Raw genomic sequence first — 24888 nt, 5'->3', positions numbered from 1 at the left:
GCCATCATCAACTTCACCCTAGCATGCATTTACTTTCAGATCTTTATTTTTCTGCAGAAAATTTACTTGCTATGAATGCATTTCCCTATTTATAAAAAGAAAGGTCACATTCATCCTATATTCAGATTTCTCCAGCATGGCACTAATTAAAGCCAACGACAATCTAGCCCGTTTTATAGACATTAAATCCCCTTCACTGACTCCTCCTAAGTAAGAAGGTTTCCTGAATATAAATAATGTCTGAAATTGATCCTAAAGCCCCAGTTCTTATTTTGTTGGCAGGAATGTATGTTTTATTGACTTTGCTGTGTTTTCAAGAGGGAAGCAGAAGCTGATTTACATAAGGTTCTAAAAATACCCCTTTCCAATGTAAGCATTTGCCCACTGGATGGTGACTGGCCATTATCTGCCTTGATTAAAAAGAATAGCTAGAAACAAGAATGCATGGGGCTAGAATAGCGCAGAGTCTCTGATGTGTGCTTCTGAAATATTTGAATTCATGGGCTTATGACTATTAAAAAGTCAATTCAGGATGGATTTGTCGTTCCAGTTTTGCTGACTGTTCATAGTTTTTAGAAATGAAAATCACGCTGTAAAACTTCCACGTTTCTACTTTTTTATGGAGAATCTAATGGAAAATGAAGCTGTTAAGTATTCTCCACAGCTTCCTCCAGAGATCTTTAAAAATGATCTAAAATTATGTCTTTTTAAGTAATCAGTTATGGGCTGTTTAAGAAACAAAATTGCTTATCTAAGATTCTTAACTTGTAGAAGTTAAGGTCAAAAAGCCACTCTCAGGATTGACATTACAAACTGAAAATGTGACTTTGCATTTTACTTTTTTTCAATCCCTCTGATTTTTCTTGATGATTTCCTTTCTTCTACTATGTTTTTGCTTTTGGCGTGTGATGTTTGAGTGAACTCGTCTTTATAAATGACAATAGCAAAATTCTAGTACTTTCTTGTACTAGGCTAACACTTGTCCCAGGTTCTATGCCAAATATCGTACAATGATAGAATCATTTAGGTTGGAAAAGACCTTTAAGATCACCAAATCCAACCATCAACCTAATGCTACCAGGTCCAGCACTAAAACATGTCCCTGAGCACCATGTCCTCACATCTCTTATGTACTTCCAGAGATGGCTACTCCACTGCTTCCCTAGGCATGACACTGAAGAGGATCTATAAAAAGTAGAAATTGATTTGGCCTCGAATCAGTGTTGTAACTCATGCCATGCTGCAATTAGTTGCAATTGTAAATGGTCATCAAAGTCCATAAAACCTCAATAATATAAACTCTTCACTTCTTTGCTCCCCGCAAAGAAATAATCCAAATGAAAATTTTATGTCATCATGATCTCAGTAAATGTGATATGGTTCTTGAGTTGATCTACTTCATCTTCCGGGTTTTTACTCTTTTAATTCCAGTTATAAGTATGTAACTGTGTGTCGCAGTTTGAAGAGCTAATAACGTGACTTCCCTCCATCTCCTTGGAAGAGGGAGAAAATCAGTTGAGATAGGAGAAACTAATTTATTAAAAAGAATGTGAAATAATACAGAATAATTAAGAATAATAAATCAAATGAACCAAAAATAAATCAGAGGAGAGAGGAGTCAGACTGAGGCAGGCCCTCCACAGCTTGCCTCCCGGAAAAGATGAGAGAACTTCCCCCTCACATGGAATTGGAGGATCTCATCTCCCAGAGCCAGAACTCATGTGAAATAGCTGAGTCTGCTAGAATTACAGTACATGAGAAATGCACCCAGCATTGTGCTTAAGCATCAGACAGCCTGCTGCATGATGCCATGATATGGAATACTGATAAAACAAGGGCACTGTGGTTTCAAATTCTCTGCTACTCCCTATTTTGCAAAAAATGACTAGTGATTTTGGCATATTCTCATTGCTCGAGTGAGCTGAGATACTCTTACCACGTTATTCCTGCCTTGCAAATGAGGAATTGAGTCACAGAGGCTGTTGTTTTTGGATGCCCTATTACAAGCTGCTTCAGATTTTTTTTTTTGGTATTTTATATTTAGAATCTGTTTTTCATGAGCAGCAAATGATCAGCGGTTTGGCAGATCATATGAGAGGGTGGTGAATCTTAAACCTAGAAAAGTTTGGACAGTTAGGAGCTGCCTGAGAAAAGGTTGGGTTGAAGGATTGTTGTTCTACCTTGCTCATCTAACCAGATCTTCCAAATCTGCTATGGGTGATGTAGAGGCTTTATAGAGCAGCGTCTCTGTCTTTGCTCTCAGAAGAGAACCTTCCTTTTGCACCTCAAATTAGCCCACCACATCTCTTTCCACATTCATTCTTCAGTCCCTTTTCTGCATCACACCAACCTTCAATTTACTCCTGTTTCCTTATTGCCTTTAGGTCTTATGGGTGCAAGTGTTTGCCACTTCTGTTTCACCTTAAGTAACTTCTATCTTCACATGGTCATGCATCAGGTCAGTGGCTGAGGACACATAGGGAGGCTCTCTGTGTGAATAGCTGCTGAATAGCACAGAGAAAAAAGAGAAGGAAACCTAACGCTGAGTACTGCTGGATTTTTTTTCTTTTCACATCAATTTCTCATTGACTATAAGAATTGGACTACCTGATTGAGGGAGAGTGGTTGTTGAGAAGTTAGCTTGCAGTGAATTATGGTTTTTTTAGAGCTTGACAGACAACAGTATGCTGAAAAGTGTTTGACATACTCTCATATGATAGCAGTAATCATATTGGTCAAGGGAAGATCCTAATATTTCTCATTGGCATTCAGCAGCCCCAAAAATTAAAGGTCCCTTTCAAATCTGACAGTTCACATCTCTCTCTGTCAGACACTGACAAAGAATTCATTTCCACTGCATGGCTTTGAGTGTATCTTTGCCTGGAGAAAGCACTTTGAACTCACTTTATCTCATCTGCAAAAGATGATGACAGCACTTTGCTATAGAAAATATTTCTGATAACTATATTATCTCTTAAAACACTTTTTTCAGCCCCAGACAGCCGAATGCTCACCACAGAGGCAAAGCAAAACTCTCCTCACTACTTTGCTTCTCTGTAAGAGTTAATTCTGGACTTCATGACACTTGTCCATAGACTAAGGCATATGGTGGGCATGCTGGGAGAAATTGTGCAGGGAGTATAAGGGTGAATATCAGAACTTCTCATACACTTCTTGTCTTTTTTTCAAGGTATGCTATGTCTGTCCTTTTTAAACACAACATTCCACTCTTCTTTTGTGAGCAGCCCAGTCCACACAAGTATGACCAGATATACTCCTTTCCTCAATTCTGCCTGTCACAACGGTGATTATACAGACTGCTCTTAACCTCCAACTCATTTTTTATTTGTCAGATCAGAAGGACTGGCTGGGTCCATGAAGCACATCACCAGCACGCTTCTCAAAGCAGTGTCCTGCCACTGCTGACTACAACATGACTTTCACAAGCTGTATCCAGTCTTTTTCTACGCTGCATTGTCACCGGTTAAAATTGTTCTTGTTCCTCAGTTCCCTCCATTTTCAAGCTGAAAGGAGGGAGGAATAGATAAGTTCCAGTTTAATTTGTTCTGGCAATTATTGGAAATCTCCCACAGAGAGAGAAGCCCTTGCCTATCGGTGCAGAATGACATACAGCCATACGGACTCAGACAAAAGGAGACCCTGCTTTTCTGCAAGTCTATTCACGCATGTTAGACATATTGGCTGAGGTACTGGCCTATTCAAATCTTAATGGGGAAAAAAGAGAGACAAGAACATGAAAAAAGTAAAAAAAAAAATAAAATTAAAAAATTAAAAAAATGAAAACTATAAAGTGAGAGCTGGTACTGAAGGCTTGAAAACAAACTGTGAACTGGTGAAGAAAGGGGGAGGAAACTCATTTGACTATCTAGTCCAGTAGATAACTACACTGCTGCTGTTTGTGTTTCAGAAGTATCAGAATAATTCCGTTAGTACAGATAAAGGTTACAGTAAGATTGATTTTGAAACGTGAATTGGAGATGTGTGTTTTGGAGCTGGGACACAAGCTTCTTTTTTTTCTCTCTTCTTCTCCCTCTATTTTTGCAAATCAGGATTCAGCATTAATTCAACACAAATGAAAGTGTTAGGATAAAAAACCTTTGAGAAGCATTTTAAAATATAATTTCCTGCAAAATGAATGTGTAAGTTTATTTAAAAAAAATAAAAAAGCAATGTACGAGTCAAAAGGTGAAAGAAATATATTACATGATTATGGAGGAAAAAAGAGGTTATTTAAGAAACAGCTGAAATGGCAGTTCTTTTAAAATTGTGATGTGGGTGCCGTTAAAATGCAATGACAATGGTCGCTTTTCTTTAAGGCTTTTTCCTTACACTCTGCTCCTGAGAAGAGGGAAGAAGTGTTTGTGGAGCAAATCACTTTAAATTCCAGGTAGACTTTTTTTTTCGCTGCCTCTGGATTAATTTTGTCACTTTATCCCTTTAACAATACTTAATGGTAATTCTTACGGCCAGCTGGCTTGTCTACACTGAAAACAGCTGACAGAATTAAATGTCATAGTTTGGTCATTGACATCCCAGGAATTTCTTATTGCTTTAATAACTTGTTACAGAGGAAGAGTTGTAATGTGAACCTAGGAAATAACAGACCTCCCCCCTTGTTTTTAAATGAATTGTTGGGACTGATCCAAAGCTCATTGCATTGATTGAAAATGCTTTTGCTGGCATTGCTGGATTTGAAGCTGATGCATTGTTTATAGGGATTATAACCTCTGCCATTGCTGTTGTCTGCTACAAAAATTTAAGAATGCACAATGCTAATGAAAATCTGCTTTACTTTTGTTAACGGTGATTTCTTTGAGGAATGATTAAAGAATTTCTGACTGATCAATGCTTCAGTTACACAAGTTAAAAGTAAATTTTAGAACAAAAATATGCTGTCGGATAGTTAGAAGATGCATGTGTCGTTCTAGGGAAATTAGTTCTTACTACAATTAGTGGCCATTGTGTCTGAGCATTAATAGCCTGGGGCAAACATAATAAACCAGCTCCTAACTGTTGGTAATGACAGATTTCTCAGGGATTATTACTTAATTAACAATAATTTGAAAGGATGGTTCAGCTGAGATGAAGCGTTCATTTATATGGCATATCTAAACACTATAGATCAAAAGAACACAGTCTGTTAATATTTCTCTTGGTCTTTTGGTTTTATTTTTGTACATCTGCCTGCCTGCCTACATAAAATATTATTTTTGCATCTGAGCAGCTTTCTTTGTTGGTCCATATAACAGTAATTGGTTCCCCCTTGGATATATATGCATTGTTTTATCGTCATACTGCGTCTTCTGGGTCTATGCAGATGATGATTTTAATTGGAAATGCTAACTTGATCAGGAAAATACCTCCCACACCCACGCTTTCCATCCTCCCCACGCCAGAATGGGGCAACTGTTTCCCCAACACATGCATTATTCATTCCCAGCCACCTCAACATGAAATGTTTGCTATTGTTCCCACCATCCACCCACGTAGCTTATGTTCTCTCGGCATCTTTTTGAGTGAATGGCTTCTGTATACCTCACCTCATGGATTACTGGCCTCATTCACATACTAGCGCATCAATTGAGAAAGAGGCTAGATCTTTGGACAAAGAATATTCTGATTGGTTTGGGGTGATGTCTTTTTTTCCTTGAAAATTGCCACATACTATAATACAAATGAAACTTTTTCTTTAGAGCCGACTGTGTTAAAAAGAGGACAAAGCTGCCGAAGTGCCTGTTGTACTGCCCAGGAGTGTACGAGGGAAAGGCAGTGATAAGCTGAGCTGCTGTAGCAAATGACAGGAGCACAGAGAAGTGCAAACATAGTGAAAGGTATGTTGTGACACTACTTTTTCTTTTCCTCTTAGGTATAACATACATTTTCTCTATTGCTTCTTGTTGAATATGGTGGATTGCTTGAAAATAGGGAAGATCCAGAAAGCACTGTATTTTTGTGTTGGTAAGAAACAAATGAATCTGCTGTGTTCTCTAGCATCTGGACAAGCTGTCTAAAACAGTTCTTGAGAAATATTAAGTAGCTGTCTGTTGCAGTCATTGGTATCCGTATAAAAAGCTCAGGAATAATTCTATTATTTGCTCCTCAAAAGTCTGTTCAAGAAGGCTCTAATTTTAAACTCATGCATCACTTAAGAGCGACGGTGACAGTGACATGGACGTGTTATTCTTAAACAAGTTGTAAAACTCTTCTAATTGAAAAGTTGATTTGTAAAATAGGCATTACACCCATACATTTCTATTTGTGCTTTCAGAAAATTCCTGTTCAAAGAGCTAATCCTCCTGTCTTGACTGTCTAGTTGGAGGCTTGTATTTGAAAGTAGATTAGAACTGCACTTGTAGAGAGCTCTGACTTGAGCAGTGGATCAAGATTGATTATGGTGACATCAGATTTCACTTTTATTTCAGTAGAATTTAAAGATTTCTTTAGTTCACATAACATCAAAGGTGTCCTTCTAAATAAGTATCTTGCAGTGCTCTATCTTAGGGCATATTTTATTATGTACGATATAATCAGATTGATACGGTATTGCATCAGAAACAGCACATGCTGTTTTGAAATGTGCCTTGTGGGAAAACAAAATAGGGAATAAATAACAATATATGTGTTTGAAAAGAATAGTTACAGTGAATGAGGCTCAGTTATGCTAATTAATAGCATTGGACAGACACTACAGCTACTCCTGAAATACTGAATGAATGTTAAACCAGAAATCAAAAGTTTTATCATCCTTGACATATTTCTTTCCAAATGACTGTTCACGTTTCTTGTAGTTTATTCAATTTTCCTTCATAGCAAAATGGTTAGGGACTACTGCTATGGACTCCACTCCTTGAAATTAGTGGAGGTTGGGGACTGTCATCAGAGAAGAACTCCCGCGTCTTTTAAGGAAAGTTGCAGTGACAGGTGAAAACCTTCACAAGCAGAACAGCGGGACTCCTTCACACAAGGAAATTCACACTTTCCTCTTCCCTCATGTGGCACAGGACAAGGAGCAGTGATTATTCTGCCCTGTCTGCTCAGTCAGGGCCACCCCTCCAGCTGCCCAGCCAGTTCCCTGCCCCACGTGTTCTGGTGATACTGTTGCAGGGGGACCCTGAGACCTCCATGGGCGAGAGCAGAGTGCCTGCCCTCTGCCCAGGGCAGTGGCAAGAGAGTTCCTCATCAAAATGGCTGTAGAAGAGGTTCTTGTGGGAGCCTATTCCAGCTTGGGCAGGTGAAAGATACCGGGAGCGTAGAGGGTGCCATAGACAAAGCAAAGAACAAGAAGAAAACTTTGTTCCAGCTTTGGACTGTGTTGCTTGAGACTGTCACTGTGCAGAAATGGGACAGCCCAAACCACCATGATTCCACATGCAGCAGCCTGCAATACTTTCCCTATTCAGGTTTTGCAAGATAGCAATCTCCTACTTATATATTCTTGAAAACGCAACTTTTCTCTGTGGCTTCCTAAGCTAGTCACAGTCATTGGTTTCTCAGTCTGCCTTCAATATTTATCTAGAAATTAGCAGGAACAGATCTTAATAAAATCTGATAATTTCTTCACTGTGACTCAAACCCTGGATTTAAAGGTCATTTAGAACTGTCCAAGTAGCTATGGATGTGAGCTGCATATGAGATGGGTTTGCCCTTCCTAGGATTACAAAATTATGCGTATTCATGAGCATGTCAGATCTTCTAGAGAAAATGGACACCATGCATTCCATATGTGTCATATTACATTACTTTATACTATATTTTATTATATTATATTATACTCTTTTATTTTAGGTGAATGAAATATTGATTAAGAAATCCAGTCCCCTCCTATTATGCAAGTGGAGATCATTCTGATATTAAAAAGCAGAAAATTTCATTTAAGCTCTATTTTGCTTATTATTGTGCGATTGGCAGGAAAAGTATTTCTTGAAGGAAAGATGTTTTAGTGGCTGGAGAAGATGTGATAGATTTTTGACAGGTAATACTATGAATTTATATTGCACTTCCATCCCAAAGTATGTCACGGTAATATATTTAGCACCTGAATAAAATTTTCGTTTCTTCAGACCTATTTTGTGCCTGCAGTCATTCATTGTTGCTAATGAGACAATTAATAGGCTAATGGGCACAAGTGATATAATATAAACATTTAACTCTGCCATCTGAATGTCAAAGCTACCTACAAAGTATACAGTTAGGAACTGTAATTCTTTTCTGTGCCCGTGCAGAACCTCAGGTCATATCTTCATGTTTCTGTTCACCTGAGTATGCTGAAAAGTGCAAATGAGCAAAGCAAGTAAGATTTGTCCTGTGCAAAGTCTACAAATGTAGAGGCTAGGCCAGAGTCTTTTAGGGAAAATACAGTCTTATGAACAGAAAAGCACTTTTCTTGATTTTGAAATATGCACATCCAAGGTTGAATGGAATAATGTCGTGCGTCGCTGTCAGACTGCATAGGCCAAAAGTGAATCAATGCCAGCTGTAAGTGAATTTAGATAAACAGAAAAATGAGCTTATAGGAGGTGAGAAAGAACAAATACTATTACAGTAAGTTCTGATCATTTTTAAAAGGCAGAAATAGCTAAGATCTTCTGTGCCTGAACTAATGCAAAGTGTGCATTACTTACTATGTCCCATGATGTTATACAACAAGTTATGATGGAGTCACTGAGGCTCAAACTTCGTTTTATTGGAAGTGTGTTGTACTTACCAGGAAGGATCAGTTAATTATTTTCACTAGGATTCTTTAACTGTGAAACCATACTCTGAGACAGGAATCAATAAGAAAAGTGTGTGAGTAGTTCTTCTTATATAGGGATTTGAAAGGGAATGGGGAAGAATGGTATTTTACTTGCTATGGGGAGTTCTGCCTAGCTACCATTTTTATATTAACTTGAGCTTTAATAAAGCTTCAGTTAACACATACAGAAACAGAAGCCCCTTCCGAATCAATACAACATTATTTGATGATCATTTTATGAAATAAAATTACAGCCTTAGTGCAGTTATAGGGATTACAGAGTACTCTGTGGAACAAAAATCCTGACACAAAGAATGAGGGTACAACCTCCTCCTCGCAGAGATAATCCTAAAAAATGACATTTAGGCATACAAGACTCTGGGTCTGATTTACCTGTCATGAAAACACTGCTGTTACAGAAGTGGGACAGAGTGCCATTGGGGTGAATGCACTATTCCCAGACAGCCCCACAGTACAGCAATCACAGATAAGCACTTTCTGGTCATCTACCCTCCTGGAAAGACCAATTTCTCATGATGATTAAATGAGTTTTTTTCTTCATATGTTTTCTAATTACCATGAGAAGCACTAAGCATCTTAGGGTTCATTTGTTATGTTCACATATGCTTAAAAGTATCAGCTATGCCTCTACCACTTAATAAAACTAACTGGTTTATTTGAGTACTTGCGCAGTAGAGACAATTCACACCACATGTGGATTCAGTGTAACAGGAGGAAGCAAAAGGGTGATAAGACCCAAAGCAATGATAGAGGAAGAATAGACAAAATGAGTACTCAAACTTCTTTTTTTCCACATTGGAAGATGTGATTTTTATATGTTTTGGGGTCACAGAAATGTAGGACTTTTCTAACTTCCTTCTGTCTTTTGCTTCTGATACAAGATCAAAAGTCACCAGAACAACTTCCAGTAGCCTACTCTCTAACCTTATCTTAAAGGCTACAAAACTGCAGATTTCACTGTTTCTGTCAGTTGTCTCTTCCAATACTTCACCCACCTTATACTAAAAGTTTGATTTGCTTGTAACCTAAATTCCTATTGCTTCAAAGTAGGTTTACTGCACCTTCAGCTGTCTCTGGAAACTAAGGAAAAAAGTAGATCACTACTCTTCTTGTTATACTTGTTAATAAAATCTGGATTCCTTTTTCTTGACTCAGCATATATAAATTTTCAACCTTTTCACAAGTTCGGTTTTTCCTGACTGTCATTCAAATTTCTTGCTATCTTCCAGAGATTAGTTTGGGAATCTGGCTGCATCTTCTTTAAGCTGTGATGCACTGCTTTTCTGTGCTGAGGATGCCAGTATAAGTGCTTCACATACACAACACACAAGACACATGATACGCTGTTGATAAGAACGGCATTTTCATCCTTTACCACAACCCATGCACTGAGGCTCTGGCTCCTATTCAGTTTGTAGTCAGCTCTTTACTTACAATGCTGATTCCTAGGCTATTATTCACTTCCATATTCCTGGGCATTTGATTTAGCCATTCTAAGGCTTGTGTTTTCAATTTGCCCTTATTGAATTTTCTCATATTGATTTCTTACCCTTTCTTCAGTTTATCAGGATCATTTTTAATTCTAACCCCATCTTCCCAAGTGCTTACAGCATCTCCCAGCCTGATGTCATCCTCACATTTTACAACTGTACTGCATCATCCAAGCTGTTAGTATAAATATTGAATAGTCCTGGACATGAAACAAAGTCCTGCATGGTCACTTGGTGTTGTCTTCCATTAGCTGAGACACTGAGCTATGGATAGCTGCTCTTTGAGTTATTTTCCAGTCTGTCTTACTCTTATTTCACCTGGGCCATGTTGCCCCATCTTGCTTTTGACAGTGAACTGTGGAGCAGTGTAAAGTATCTTACAGAAATCAAGATGTGTTGTATTTTTCTCATCTTGCATCTGCTAGGCTAGTTATCAAAGCAAGGGAGATCAGGTTGGCTTGTTGTCAGCATGTTCTTTACAAATTCATATTCACTGTTCCTTACCACCTCATTATCCTCTCGATACTAAAAAACTGCTGGTTTGTTCCAGTAAATTTCCAAGTACTGAAGTTAAGCTGAAGATATCTATAATTCACTGGATACTCCCCAACAACCCCATTCCTCTCACCTCACTTTAAATGTAGGTAAGGTATTTTTTTCTCTCAGTCCTCTAGGAACTTGATCATCTTCTATAAGCTTATGAAGATAATCACTGATGTTTTGGCTATTGCTCTAGCTTGTTTCTGAAGTACTTGAGGGTAAATTTGGTAAGAGATTTCAAAAATGTAGGTTATGCAGCCTGAGAGAAAGCAAACATAATATCTAGGTATCCCATCAGTTTTTCACTGGGCACTAGATCAGGCTTTGGCCAAGATTGAGCTATGCTGATGGAGTAAAAATAGATTTTTCTTTATGCCTCTCCCAGACTTTAAAAGAGAAGATGGAGTAAAGGCTGGAAAATTTGGAAGAAACTGAAGGTGATATTTACACTGCTAGATATTTAGAGATAATTCTTCAGTCAAAGGAAGAAAATAAAACTCACGCTTCAATGCCTAAACCATTCACAAGGGTCAGAAAGGAATTCTCACCTTTTACAGCACCTCACAACAGTACAGCCTTCTTAGCCTTCTTTTTCATCATTATTAACTAAAGATGATGTATCAAACAGAATCATACTATTGACCTCTAAAAGCACTGGTGCTTATTCTCATTTCTCTTTATTTTCCACTTCTCTCCCTTCCCCTGTCTGAAATTTCAAATACAACATATTTAATTAATTAGATTTTGCCCACAAAGAGGAAGAAACAGTGATATCAAGGATGGATGTTTCATTTTCACCTGGAAGCAAAGTTTCCTTGAGCAACTGTATTTCAGGCAAATTGTTTAAGTTCGCATGGGCTTGTCTTTCAAGTCTAAAACATTTTCCCAGCAATCCATAACTCAATATCTAAGAAAAATTCCACTTTTCCTCCTTTTCTCACACTTTCTGCAGTTAGAATTTCACTTGTTCCAGACCAGAAGACTACTCTATTTCCACTTGGGAAGTACTATCTCTCCAGCTTCTTGCTGTAATCCTCTTTGCTTCTATTAATTACAGCTATTCTAATGCCAAGTTCCTTTTGTCAGAATTTCCTTTGCTTCTGAACTATCACATCCAAAGAATACTGAGGGGAACTTTAACTACTTCGAAATACCAGTTATTGGCAATTTCCAAAGGCAAAACTCTCAACATTCAGAGCAGAGATCTGGTTTGGCAGGAATATCCTCATGCCTTGAAAAGATACAGTGCAGTACTGAATAAAAAATGTAGATCCACAAGTAAGATAGAATAGAAATAAGTAAAGAAAAGAAAACTGTCTATTGCTGCAACACACACACGAGCTAGCAGCAAAGCTGCAGTCTCAGTTGAGTAGTTCTTCTGCATTATATTCTATTTGCTTTTCTTTAAGCCCTCATACATTTTCTGCATTTTCTTGCCCTCCTTTCATTACATATTAGCAACTCCTTGCCTGAATTCCCGAGAATTAAGAAAGAATCATTAAATTCTTTGAGAGATCACATTAAGTGACTACCCGCAGTGGGATAAATGGGCCTTGATATCTCATGCAGTTGTTGGCAGTAGGGTCTTCCTATGTTTATGCGCTGTGGTCAGGGTCAACAATTCTTCATATCCTGGCTGATGTCTCTTTATTTAAAGAGGAGATATTATGCTTAGATATTAAAGGGGACCCAAATGACCTGCTGGTGACTACCAGTGAAGAATAGCGAATGGAAGCCATAACCTGCTTTCAGGTCTATACTCACAGTTTGCACTGGTGTGCTCCATTAGATTGCAGGCAGTGGGATGGTCCCAGGATTTTCTATGGATAAAACTTTCCTATGGGACTATTAACAAACAATTCAAGAGCAAAAGAACAACAAAACCTGGTTTATTATGGCTAGTCTTTTCCCTGTAACTCATTCTGTACACAATAATCTCAGTGTCTTCCAGCTGCCCTGGCATACCAGCTAAACACCCATTGCTGCTGTGAAAGAGCAAAATGATCACTTGATCAAATAGATTAACTTCTCATCCTCTCCTTGGTGGGATCATTAACTGGGGTCTCTTCCTTATTGTGCCTGCTAATTCCAGTGGAGTAGATAGAAATGCCTTGGGATCTCTGCGTTTTACAATATCAGTGGAATGACAGATTATATCATCATGTAAACAAATTTCTTTGAGAATCCAGACTCAAACCAGATGCAAAAGATCCTGAAAAGGACAACAACTAGATGATAGAAGGATAAGAGTTATGGTCAAGAATACCTCAGCTCTTACAAAATTTGCTATTATATCACCATTCAGTGTTGAATATTAAAACAGATGGATCACTCGGTTTTGGAGTCTCCTCTGAAAGGCTCACCTGTAACAAACTGCCAAGCCAAGAGTTTGCCATCATGACAAAGCCTAGGAAATCTTATATTCTATTAAATACTAGATCTTAGCCATTAAGAAACCCAGACAGAGGAACTAATTCATCTAGAATACTCAGCTTCTGACAGGGGAGGGGGCTGGGAAACCTGGGAACATCTCCCAACAGTGGATTATGAAGAAGACAGAAAATAGATAATGGAATCATCTTCTTAAGAGGTACTCTTTGTGCATGTCACATTTTCACGGGTCAATTAGATAATACCTCTCATACACTCCCTGTGGAGACTGGAACAATTGACTTTGAATACCAAAATCTAGAAGTTGGCATACAAAGCATATGAGGTTGTTTTTCAGATTTTATGAACCTTATTCTTACCATATTAAAATAGATCTGGGGCAAATGAGGTCAGCAGATCTTTATTCCTTCTTCATTCTTTCAGCCTGAGAGTGTCCTGTGAAGGCTAGGCACTCATATTCTGTATTTCTAGAAACACTTTGAAGCTGTGTGATAAGAACAAGGTAGCACTAACAGTTCAGATAGAGAAAGGCTATAACACTTCCGTTTCTTTTGCTTGTTTCATTTCATAGACAGCAGCTTAAAGTTGGCTTGGAAATGTTCATCCTCTTGGTCTGTAGCACATCTTCATGTTCAGACAGGGAAATCTGTGAAGTCAAGACAAGGTACAGCTGCCAGTGTTGAACAGCTGAAACAATGTCATACTCAAGAAATTTGAATTAGAGGAAAAATGTTCACCTCTTCCAGCACCTGCAGCTATTCTGAAGCTGATATACAATCTTTTCTACATGAATACAGAGACAATTTTAAGTTAAAAAAAAAAATACAATGTGCCAGTGAGTATGTACAATTATTTTGAGAAATGGCTAAATACTGTTTTATGGCTGGAAAAGAAAATACCACATTCAATTCTTTGCCTTCAGCAGCTACTTTTGGATGTGAGATGTTTTGGATCTAATTTTAAGATGTCAAAATGCTGTATGAAATACCAAGCTAACAAGGAACATGGTCATAATGAAACTAGGAAGTTGTCTTCACCAATGACAGCGCATTGGCTCTGACCTATCATTACTTTCAATCATCATGCATGAGTAAAAATATATACCTGAAAGACCTCTATCTGCTTCAGACAGACAGCTGCTTCTCTTATCTGTCTCCAGATATGAGATAATGCTTTTTTCCATCTTCAGCACTTAGATGGTATCAGTGAGCCCTATCGTCTATCCAGCAGCTCCAGGATAAGAGAGTCCAGTTTTTTTGTTTTTTTTTCTTCCTACATGGAAATCTGTCATATTCTGAGGATTTGCATACCCGAAGTGTAATGCTTAGTAGCCGAAGGAGATGACTTGCTTCCACAGTCACCACGCAACACAGGCAGGGACACTCCAGGTTCAAAATGCATTCTAGGTGTGCAACAAGAATGGGTTTGATCCCATTGCAGGGGAATGAGAGATCAGGTTAGAATCCGCTCAGGACCTGGAGGAAGAGAGACACGTGGGCAGAAGGAAGCAAGTGAAAATAAAATAAAGAAAGAAGGAAGAGACTATTGATTTTTTGTCAAAAGATTGTAACGGTTGTGAGTAGGTCCTGTTCTGGCCATAAGCAATCCACTGGCTAGTGCACCAAGTTGTACCCCTAAGCTATGTCCCTGCTTGTCTCACAGCTTCCAGAGATGGTGTGGGCACTGCAGTATTCACAAGGGAGGGCACACTCACCCAGCATTACCACCTCATCTTCTCTACACTGGGTCTCTCACACTACACCTGACCCATCTTTCTTCTTCCTTTGTGAAAACAAGAAATTGCTCCATTCTCAGCCAGTCCTTCCATTCTTTGACAAGAAACAACAGATTTTTCTTACATTGCTTGGAAGCCTTGGGACAGGTCTGAGCAGTGGCTTCTGGTACAGCTGCATAACACGCAATAAAGGTCACACCTTGACAGAGAGGAGGAAGTTCCTATCTTTAAAAACATTACCTGTTTGAGAGAACACGAATATCAAGTAACAATTCAGAGTTGCTTGCATATGTTTTTTCTTGACAGGGTAGCAGTCAGAAGACTGTGAGAACTAAAGTGAATACTGTATTCGTAATGAAAGCTTAATTAGTATGATTTTCATGTGTATAATGTATTTTTGCACATCCTTTATTGGGCAGGGAGTTGTTTTATCTGGCATTTATTTTGATTTTCCAATGTATTTGCAGTGCCTCATTTGTTCCTATTGAGGCTGACTTCAGTAGAGTCAATTAGGCCAGCTTTTGAAACCCTCTCTTCCTTCTCTCCTGCTCTTTTGCTGTAGTATTTACAGTACCTCCCACTGAGTAAAAGCTGCGTATCAGATCTTCACCTGATGTAAGTTATCAGCATCATTTTATTTAGAAATGTTTACTTTGTGATTGTGTGCATGTTTCATTCTTTTTGATCTTTTTATGAGCCTGTAACGACAGGGCTGGGATTTATACGATGGGATTCCCTGTCATTCTGTGGGATTTTTTGCTCTGCCTGCACTCTGTAGCTTTGAAGCACTTCAGATCTTGAGTAAAATGAGTTCACTGATGTGTCCCAGGAGAGACCGTTGACTGGTCTGTGGATGTAATTTTATGACAATGGATTGTATTGTGAGTTAATGTTTATGCGCCATATGGTATGTTGTCAAGTTTCATTGTATTTATGAAGATCTCAATAAAGTGAAGTAAAAATAAAAACACATATTCAGGCCCAGTCTATTTTCAGTAACAAAAGCCTCTAGGTTTTTCTTTTTAAATTGAACTTGCCTAGTCAATTTAACAAGAGGTAATAATAACAGTAGGACTGGCCTGGGCCAAGGATAAAACAAATGCAGTTCTAGAAGTAGTACAGGTTCATTTAGGACTGTAGTCAGCCTGTTTAGAGGTACCTAACTTAGGTACTGAAAGCATCAGAAACACTAAATTGAGACAGGGTTATGCAAATTGCCATAGAGATTTTAGAACCTGGCTCAGTGCGGGAGAGTAGTCTTGGAGGCTGGTGCTTGGCACCTGTTACAGGATGTCTGCCTCGCAAAGAACACAGCTTACACTTTCTAACTGACTGATGCTCGTATTGGGTTATTACAGAGGCATCAGACTTCAAAGCTGTGAGCAAGTAAGGATACAGGAAACCTAAGAAATAATCTGTGAAAACATAGAAGAATAATATATTTGATGAGGGGAAAAAACTGAACAGTACTTACACCCCCATCTTGGGTTCAAAATGTCACAAGAAATTCAAGGAACAAAGTAAATAGCTCACTTGGAGGATTCTTTTCATTGAACTTCAATTTCTTCCTACTGGGTTCATTAGAGTTGTTTGGTTTCTTTTGGCAAAATAGTGGGGGAGAACTCTTTAAGAGGTGTCATTAAGCACAGAAATAATTTTCCATTAACAGATTATTGTTGCAGTATATGTACTGCCAAGAAACATTTAAAAATGTGTATTAAAAATATCACACAGATTTGTGTGTTTATGTATGGATAAAGCCGAGGAAGGAGTTTAAAATCAATTGCCTCTTTCTTCCTTATTTTTTCACTTTAGTATGTCGCCTGTAAATGAACTGCCTCTGCTCTGGAGATGTGTCTGCATGGGATCCTGTAAACTCTGTAGTGTTCTATATGAGTGCTAGGTCCATACAGCAAAATCCGCTGGAAGGATCAGGGATAAAGGATGTAGGCATGTAATTAATTTTATGAATGCAAATAGCCCACTGACTTTCTGGGAGAATACTTGCTCAAAATGGAAAATCCACTAAGCGTGTGTGTAAACCTTTTCAAGTTTCATCTTTTTAACTATAAAATCCTTGGCATTTATGTAAATATGTATTGAGCACAATACATTTCAATCCCAGTGGAACTCTCTGCATGCTCACATGGTCATCCTAACTATTAATATCTTCATCCTTTCTTTGGAACTGCTGTTTTCTTCAGAATTAACATGATAAATGTGTCACTTGCAAGAAATGCTAGAAGTTAGTTCTGGTGCATATTTCTTTTTCCTTTTCATCTTTGACCAGAATTAGATATTCAATTAAGAACAGTTTAATTACTGTACAAATATGGAGGGGATGCTGGAGTCTTTAAAAATGGAGCATGAACAGTATCTCACATTTGGAATACGCCTGTTTTACTTGTATGTGCTAAAAGAGATATTTGTATTTGAAATAGTGGAAAGTGCCTCATGACTCTTTTGTGTAGAACAATTAGATGGTTCCTTTGTGTTGTGTATAAGCCACCAGTTGCATGGGGTTTAATTAGGTCTTCATGGGCCTTTATGAAGCCAAAAGCCATATTTGTAACTGTTGAGTGGCAAGAAAAAGGATTTTCAGCAATGTCTTCAAGGCAAGAGCAGGAAAAGAAAGTAACCTAAACAACTGAGCTGGTAATCAAATATTCATCACAAAAGAAGGGGCAAGAAAGGAGTTCACTTTGGGTCGGGGATCTAAACTGCACAGATGCATCTAAGCTTATTACAATTACACTCATCTGTGAGTAACAAACTGGGTTCTGAAATATGTTTAAATTTTTCTTGAAAAATAAAATACATTCTGCACATTGTGGTCATGCAGTCTTCTTAGGCTTAATAGTTTTTTGTGTGTGAGTAAGGAAAATAAGATTTCCCTGCCTTTACTGCTTTGAAATCCTTTGCCCATCCCCATGCTGAGCCATGAAACACGAGTTTCTGTAATGTATTTTATATAACGGGATGAGGTTCATCAATTCCATCTTTGCAGATATAGTTAAGAACCTGTTTTGGAGAGCTCCAAGGAACAACTTCCATTAAGAGAACATTAAAGGTCTTTATCAGTTATGCCAATGAGTTCCTTCCTGTATGACCAATTCCCTTGATCTTCCTGCAAAGAACTACCCTGCCTGAGGCAGAACAGGCTGCCTCAATGCCTGTGTCATCCATCTATGGCAAAAAGCTCTAAGGTCTACGTAAGGCTAGAGACCCTACCAAGACAGCACAATCAAAGCATATGGCTATCACCCTGGCCAACTCTCATAGCTGCAGTCCAGGTGACTCCATACTCATCCATCACACTCAGCTGGTGAAGCAGCCATTTGCACAAGTCCTCTGAAAGACCCAGCCATCCATGACCTTAACTGTACAATTCGAACCCTGTATGTATATAAATGCTTTTTATACGGCTGAGAAATAGCTTGCTTGAAAAATAGTATCCCTTGCAGATCCAAGGACCGACAGTAGGTGAAGCTGAGAATGAGCACCATAGAGATCAACAGCACCATGGACCGGAAGTTTACAAGGGTCTTTTTCATTTTTTCAATATGAGCTAAGGACCTGAGATAGAAAAAAATAGTGTAATACTCCTTCAGCTTCAGAGGTAGAGGAACTATTTGTGATTAAACTCTGTTATTCATTGTAGTATTGAGCCTGCTTGCTAACGGTTTTGGAAAGGAATGAGACACAAAAAACTCAGGTATTAGCATTTAAAAAAAAAAAAAGAAAAAGAAAAAAGAAAACAGAGCCACCTCAAAACTAGTACTTTCTTCCATGCCTACAAAAATATATGACCAAATCATTGTGAGCTGGCATTAAATGCAGAAACTACTGTTACTCAGAGAAGGAGCTTCCTTCTACAAGACTTCATATTACTGAATGGTATGTTTCCTGATAATTCCCTACACTAAAGTAGGATTGCATTGGGAATAATAAATACTCTTAATAGTGTTGCTCCTGAGGACCACAGTGTTGCACGCTCTTTTTAAGAAAGGTTCCTCTTGGAACTACATTACAATGCAGAGTGACATTCAAGTGACAAAAGCTGTTTTAGAGACAGCCTGTAATAATGCATATCCAGAAGAAAAGCATCCTGATGACCAGATTTCTTCTGCTATTACCTCATTACAGGCATACTGTTAATTCTGTAAGTTTATATATTCATATCTCAATACTACCTTGATTGAGGGCTATTGACTTTCGTTGGCTGAACTTAATTGCAGGAGACAACTGGCAACATTAGTTCTGAATTCATGCTTTGGGCATTCACCTATAACATAATTCTCATTGCCACAGGAAATGGTTCATCATGTTGTGTCACTACTTTTGTCATACAGAGAAAAATGTAACTGACTTGTACAGGAGATGGAATTCTAAAAGTGAAAACTCTAGATGGGACCTTAGCCAGTGGCTGTCTCTGCTTTCCCATCCAATAACATAGTGGAGGCAGTAATGGGTTCTCTCAACTCATGGGGAGAGGTGGTCTGAAGCCTCTCCCCATCTTTATTCATCAGTAAAACACTGGTTGTCAATAATGTCCCCTTAACTTAGCTGAGAAAAACATGCTCTTGACAACATACAAAGAGCAAGGTGTATGTACCTGTTGTGTGACGAGGCCTTCAGCTTCCTTTCCCCAGTGTGGACGTATTTTGGCTATTGGGAGCTAAGGATTTGCAGGACAGAGAAAGGCAAGCACTCTGTGCTCTGCTGTTGAACTCCTTAGACTGTTAGCATCCAGTAAGCTGAGCCTTGTCCCTGCCTCTCACACAGCTGCCAGCTTCTTCATAGAATGACAAATATACAGAGTTTACTATGGTCCTTCTAGGCTTGTACTGCTCAGATAAATCCCTATTCTTTGCCTTTTCAAACAATGAACTCAACATATTATATAGCCAATATCTAAACACCTAGCAGTTCTGTAAATTGGTGTGCTTAGAGGAGACCTACCATGTTCTGTGCCTATAGTTTGTCTTTTCTTTGCTACACCTAACCTTAGGTTTAAACTTTTCAAGGTAAGGACTTGTTATTTGTTTGTTATGCTTCACAACTGTATAGGCTAGCAGCACTGTATAGTCATATTCCTTTGGGGCTTTATACTTGGAAACACCATGTGTAGAAATCAATCTAAGACTGTTATTTTGAGTTTACTTCCCTTGAGGACTTGTATTTAGGAATTAATCTGCCTCTTTCAGATTTCAGCAAACTTCTGAATTAAATTCTAATTTGCTAATTCAGCAGATAGTAGAGATTTCTAAGGGTCCCCGGACTCCAGTTATACCAACTTGGATGCTAGAAAATTTTCTAATGATCTCTTCTTCTCTGTTGAAAGCATTGTACTGTCTCAGTCAGAAATTCCAAAATACTATGGTGAAAATGTTTATACTTTTTATGATATTGAAATCTTTCAAGAATTTCAATTAGGAATATCTGACAGATGTCTCCTGCTACTTTTTATTTCCAGGGGATAAAACGATTAATTAAGGCAAAAGACTTAACTATGGAACAGCAGTAAAATGAAGTGCATGCTACTTTCTTAAGCCTCAGAGCCCAGTATGCCTTTCCTAATGAATCCATTTGTCTTGGAGAGAATTGAGAACAGAGTTCTCAAAAAGAGCAGCAAAAACACTAGGCCTATAGAGGATGTATGGAGTGTTTTGGCAGAGCAATTTGAGTGCAGTATCACATCATTAAACCCAGCAGAATGGTGAAGGAAAGGGTTGCTACACTCCATAGCCTGGACTGAGGTCACCAACTAATCTGACTTTATGACTACAAAAGATCCTAGACTGATGAGAAAGTGTCCTTTGATAGAAGTCAGCATTCCTCAGACAAAATGGGTCTTTCAGGCTAGCGAAGGAAAAATGTGTTAGGACATATCACACAATAGCATGTGACCATCAGCACTCTGAAACCTTTTGTGGGTTATAAAATGATTAACTGACCATTCAAATTCTAGAAATGGTGCATTTGTAGCAGCGATCAGCTCCTCAGAGTGGAGGCAACAGAGTGTGAAACCTGAATTCAAGAAAAAGGGAAGGTTTAAAGAATAATTAAACTAGAAATAACTTGCAGCTGCTAGAAATGAAATTCAGGTTCGTAATGCAGCAATATATGTATTTAAGTAGACATGTTTGGGTACACGTGTGTGTAATGACAATGGCATAGTTTTTAAACGGAAAAAAAAACCTGTTGCCAAGAAGTGTTCACCAGATATTATAAATTTCTAGAGTGAGCAGTATTAAATATTCTCTGAGGACTTCTGGTCATAAATATTTCTAAAGAGTAGGCACTTAGCTCGTGCCAATCAATACTATGAAGAAACACTACAACTAAGTTAGCAAAGTAGAGAACTCTTACTTACTTACTGACTAAATCCCGGTGATTCTTTTATCTGAGGTTCTAGTTCTGCATTATATGGTAATAGTCTTCATAGTTTCAGAATGTGTGCATCCTGTTATTATATTTTTATATTGAAGATTAAATATTTTATAGCATATTTGCCTATTGAGGAAACTCTTTTACCTTGGGGAAAATAAGATCCTGCTATGAATTTCCTTTAACTTTACAGGAGGCTGTCATTCTCAGAACCAGGATCTCTCTTGGACATTTCAAAGGACTACACACAAGACCTGCTTTCTTCTCAAGGGACCTAAGATACTGTGTTTTGACTTTTAAGTCAGCCCTAGTATACGGATGTGGACTTCAGGTAGAATGAGCAATGCAAAGAACTTGTTTGGACTTGGAGTCTCCTTGTACTTTTGGGGACTGATGGACCTAACTACAACTGTGCTGTCAGGAAGTGCCAGACCCCTCTCTGAAGGGCCAGAAGACAACCTGCCAGACAAACTGCATCAGCGTATGAAGAGGAGCTGGGTGTGGAACCAGTTCTTCGTTCTGGAGGAGTACACAGGAACTGACCCTCTCTACGTTGGGAAGGTAAGAGCTGCCCCAGGAGGATGTCTGGCAGAGTACTTACATCTGTGTACATGCAGATCATGACAAAACATGGGAAGTTTCTCTAAGTGCATTTTTTCTCTCTTCTTTCTGGCTGTGAATCTATCCACATTAATTTCACTTCAGCTCCCAAGAGCTTTTCACCAGTGTCACCTTTAGCCGTGAAGAATTTCCTTTTCAAGGTGCTGTCAATATATTTGCCTATTTCAAAGAGATCTGCTGTACCCATCTTCAGCTGTAATTGAGGTAGTGTTAGAAAGTCTGCAGTGATCTTTCCAGGGACTCCTTCAATGTCAAGACAAAGCAAGGTTATATTGACAAAGGAGGATTAGGAAGGAAAAGAAGTGTTTGTGATCGTGCTTCTGTCTGTGATCAAGTCAGCTGGAAGATGAAATTCACAATCAAATGAAATAGCCAGTATCTCTTGAAAACTGACATTTCAGTTTTTGTTTTCTGCACATCTCTGGGGTCAAGGTATCTCCTTTCTTACCACAGCTTGACCCCAGGTTAATTATGTGGACTGGAGAGAAGTAGAAGGGTAGAGGGACAGCTTATTAAATACAAAATCCCATTTTCAGATCCCTTACACGCTAAGAACCTATACATCAGTACAAATATTTGTAAAATGGACTGCTATGCTCACCCTGTCTACCTGGTAGCAATTTGAATTCACTTTACTCTAGCTGCTCGAAGAACATGCTGGTGGAAGTCAGACCCGTAATGTCTGCCATCACAATCTACCTCACTATATCCATCCTCCTTAGTCTGCTTTTCCAACACTTGTAAAGACTCTGAACTATTTAAAGTATCGACCAGCTAATCAAAGTATTGACCAGCTATTCAAAGGCCCATGGGCAGCACTAGGTTCGCTTCTTGTTAAAACTGAGGTGAAAATTTGGGAAAAGTGGGGAGGATTAGTGTAGTGAATTGTTTGAAGAATGCAAATGAGATTTTCCATGTCTAGATGATGAGCACAGCCTAAATATAGGTAGATATGACACAATAAGAACTAAGAAATGATGCCAGAAAACAATTCCTTCAGATTTTATTGCTTTCCTTCCAAGCTGTCTGCAGAAAAAAAAAAAAAATATCACAAATCCAAAGGCACATTTTGGACTTGCATTTATCGTTTTACAAATCCACAGAGTTAAACTGTGCCTTCAGTCATACCAGTATAAATCAAAATGAATGCACTGGCTTCAAAAGAGCTCCTTCCAATTTATCCTTGTGTGACTGACAGCAAGATATGCTTTCCTTCCTTCCTCTCACTAGTGGTATTACTAGTGATTGCCATCAAGTGAGACAACATTAGTCTTCATTCATCTCTGCACCTAACTTTTCAGCTCTTGAGATCTCTACTGATTAAAGTAATTCTTATTTTCATGCAACGTACAACTTTGGAACCATGACCAAACACATTATTTTGCATACTCTGATTCATCTGAAACGAATCCAGACTTGCACTGTAAGCTGAATTTTAGCTACGAGCAGTACTGGAAGAGATCAGCTCCTCTTTGCTTTACTCTTGTGGCATTAGGAGCACAAAAACATGGTACATCCAGCAGTGCTCTTGAGCTTGCTCCCACTGAGCTCTACTGAATGGAGATAGCAGCAGTGGCACTTCATGGTCTGTGTCCACTACATAAAGGGCTAAGCTGCCATGAGTGAGCTGCTTCTACACCATGGCTGGGTTACCAGAGGGGCAAGCTAGGGCTAATTAGCTCTCGGTTAACAGGGCCAATTAGCTTTATGCACTTATGACCTGCTGGCTAGTTTGTTTCAGCAGCCTCCTGTGTCTCTTTCATGTACACCAACCGTCATGGAATTGTGCTGCCAAAATGGCCTTTGGGGTACAAAATCTCATCCTCTCCCATCCCTAAACCAAGCACAGAGCAGTGCTGTGAATACTGTGGCAGCTGCTGGGAGGGAAGGGCCTCCCCTCTCCTCAAACAGCTGAAGGCACAGACCCTTGGAAGGAGCTGCAGCCTCCCACAATCCATCACCACGCCTGCATTCATTGCTGCTTGCACCTGAGGGATCCTTAGGAAAGGGGTCAGCAGGGAAGAGGCTGTGGGCTGAATTAATTGTTCTGGCAGGACAGAAATTTTTCAGCCCAAGTCACCCCAGGCAGGCTCAGAAATATCTCGTGCAGAGCTAGGCGGAAACGGAGAAGGACCGCAGGCCCATGGCCTCGGTGCAAGCACCAGCCCTTGAAACTGCCCTGGGTGCCTGCTGGACAGACAGAGCCTCCTCTGACCCCTGCCACCCACAGCACCCTGCAACATCCTGCTCGCCAGGCCTTGCTTTCATCCGCCTGCTTTCCGCACCCTGTGGCAGATGGAAATAGCGTACAGTGTTGGTCCAGTTATATTTACTTCATGCTCTAAAGGCATCCCAGAAGGGAGGAGCTCCTCTGGTGCTCTTGTACGGCTGTTTCTGGCTAGCTACGTGCTACTGAAGCAACCTCAAAATAGCTTGAGTCAAGCCCTGGGTCCAGGCTCGCCTCATATGATTTTCAAGGCTGCTATTAAAAAAATGTACTTTCCTATGTACCTGTAAGTCATGGAGCAAAGTATCTATTGGACAGGGAAAAGAAAGGAAACTTCCTAAGGTGAAGTCAGTACAATTTTTGCTTTTCTCCAGTGCTCATTATTCTAATTTAAAGTGTTTTAGCTTCAGAAGTTTCCATGTCACAGGTAAATATGAGGGCTGAGCTTTCTTATAGGTAACCACTGGTTAGCTAGCAGGACAAACTAGGGAAACGACAGTCCCTGCGTGTGCTGCAGCAGGTATTTCCACATTCATCCAGCAAACTAAACTGCTTCAGTACTTGAACTGGAGACAGACTTCGCTGCTTTGCAGTGTTGGAGCCTCCCTAGCCCTGTTTTAGAGGAAAGAGGCATTTGAACCACAGCAGCCAAATGAGTGAATAAAATGCCTTCTTTCTACAGGCTATCACTACATATCAACCAAGTGCTCTTATGCAT

At 39.1% G+C, this 24888-nt stretch overlaps 1 protein-coding gene across 4 annotated transcripts in view; it reads left to right on the top strand.

Annotated features, from left to right (window-relative positions):
• The window catches only part of CDH20 (cadherin 20), a 112594-nt gene that overhangs the window by 56557 nt on the left and 31149 nt on the right, over nucleotides 1-24888 (top strand). For 2 of the 4 annotated variants that reach the window (XM_021388153.1, XM_021388155.1), the window contains 2 exons: nucleotides 5715-5852; nucleotides 21516-21883. In XM_021388153.1, coding sequence (XP_021243828.1) covers nucleotides 21641-21883 — 243 coding nt within the window. In that variant the 5' untranslated portion in view covers nucleotides 5715-5852; nucleotides 21516-21640. Of the gene's footprint in view, nucleotides 1-4298; nucleotides 4409-5714; nucleotides 5853-21515; nucleotides 21884-24888 lie in introns of those variants that run through there. The other 2 variants (XM_021388154.1, XM_021388156.1) reach the window with 2 other exon arrangements.

The sequence above is a fragment of the Numida meleagris genome, chromosome 2, assembly GCF_002078875.1.
Source record: "Numida meleagris isolate 19003 breed g44 Domestic line chromosome 2, NumMel1.0, whole genome shotgun sequence".
In the NCBI taxonomy this organism is placed as follows: domain Eukaryota; kingdom Metazoa; phylum Chordata; class Aves; order Galliformes; family Numididae; genus Numida; species Numida meleagris.
This window is presented reverse-complemented; position numbering and strand designations above follow the sequence as displayed.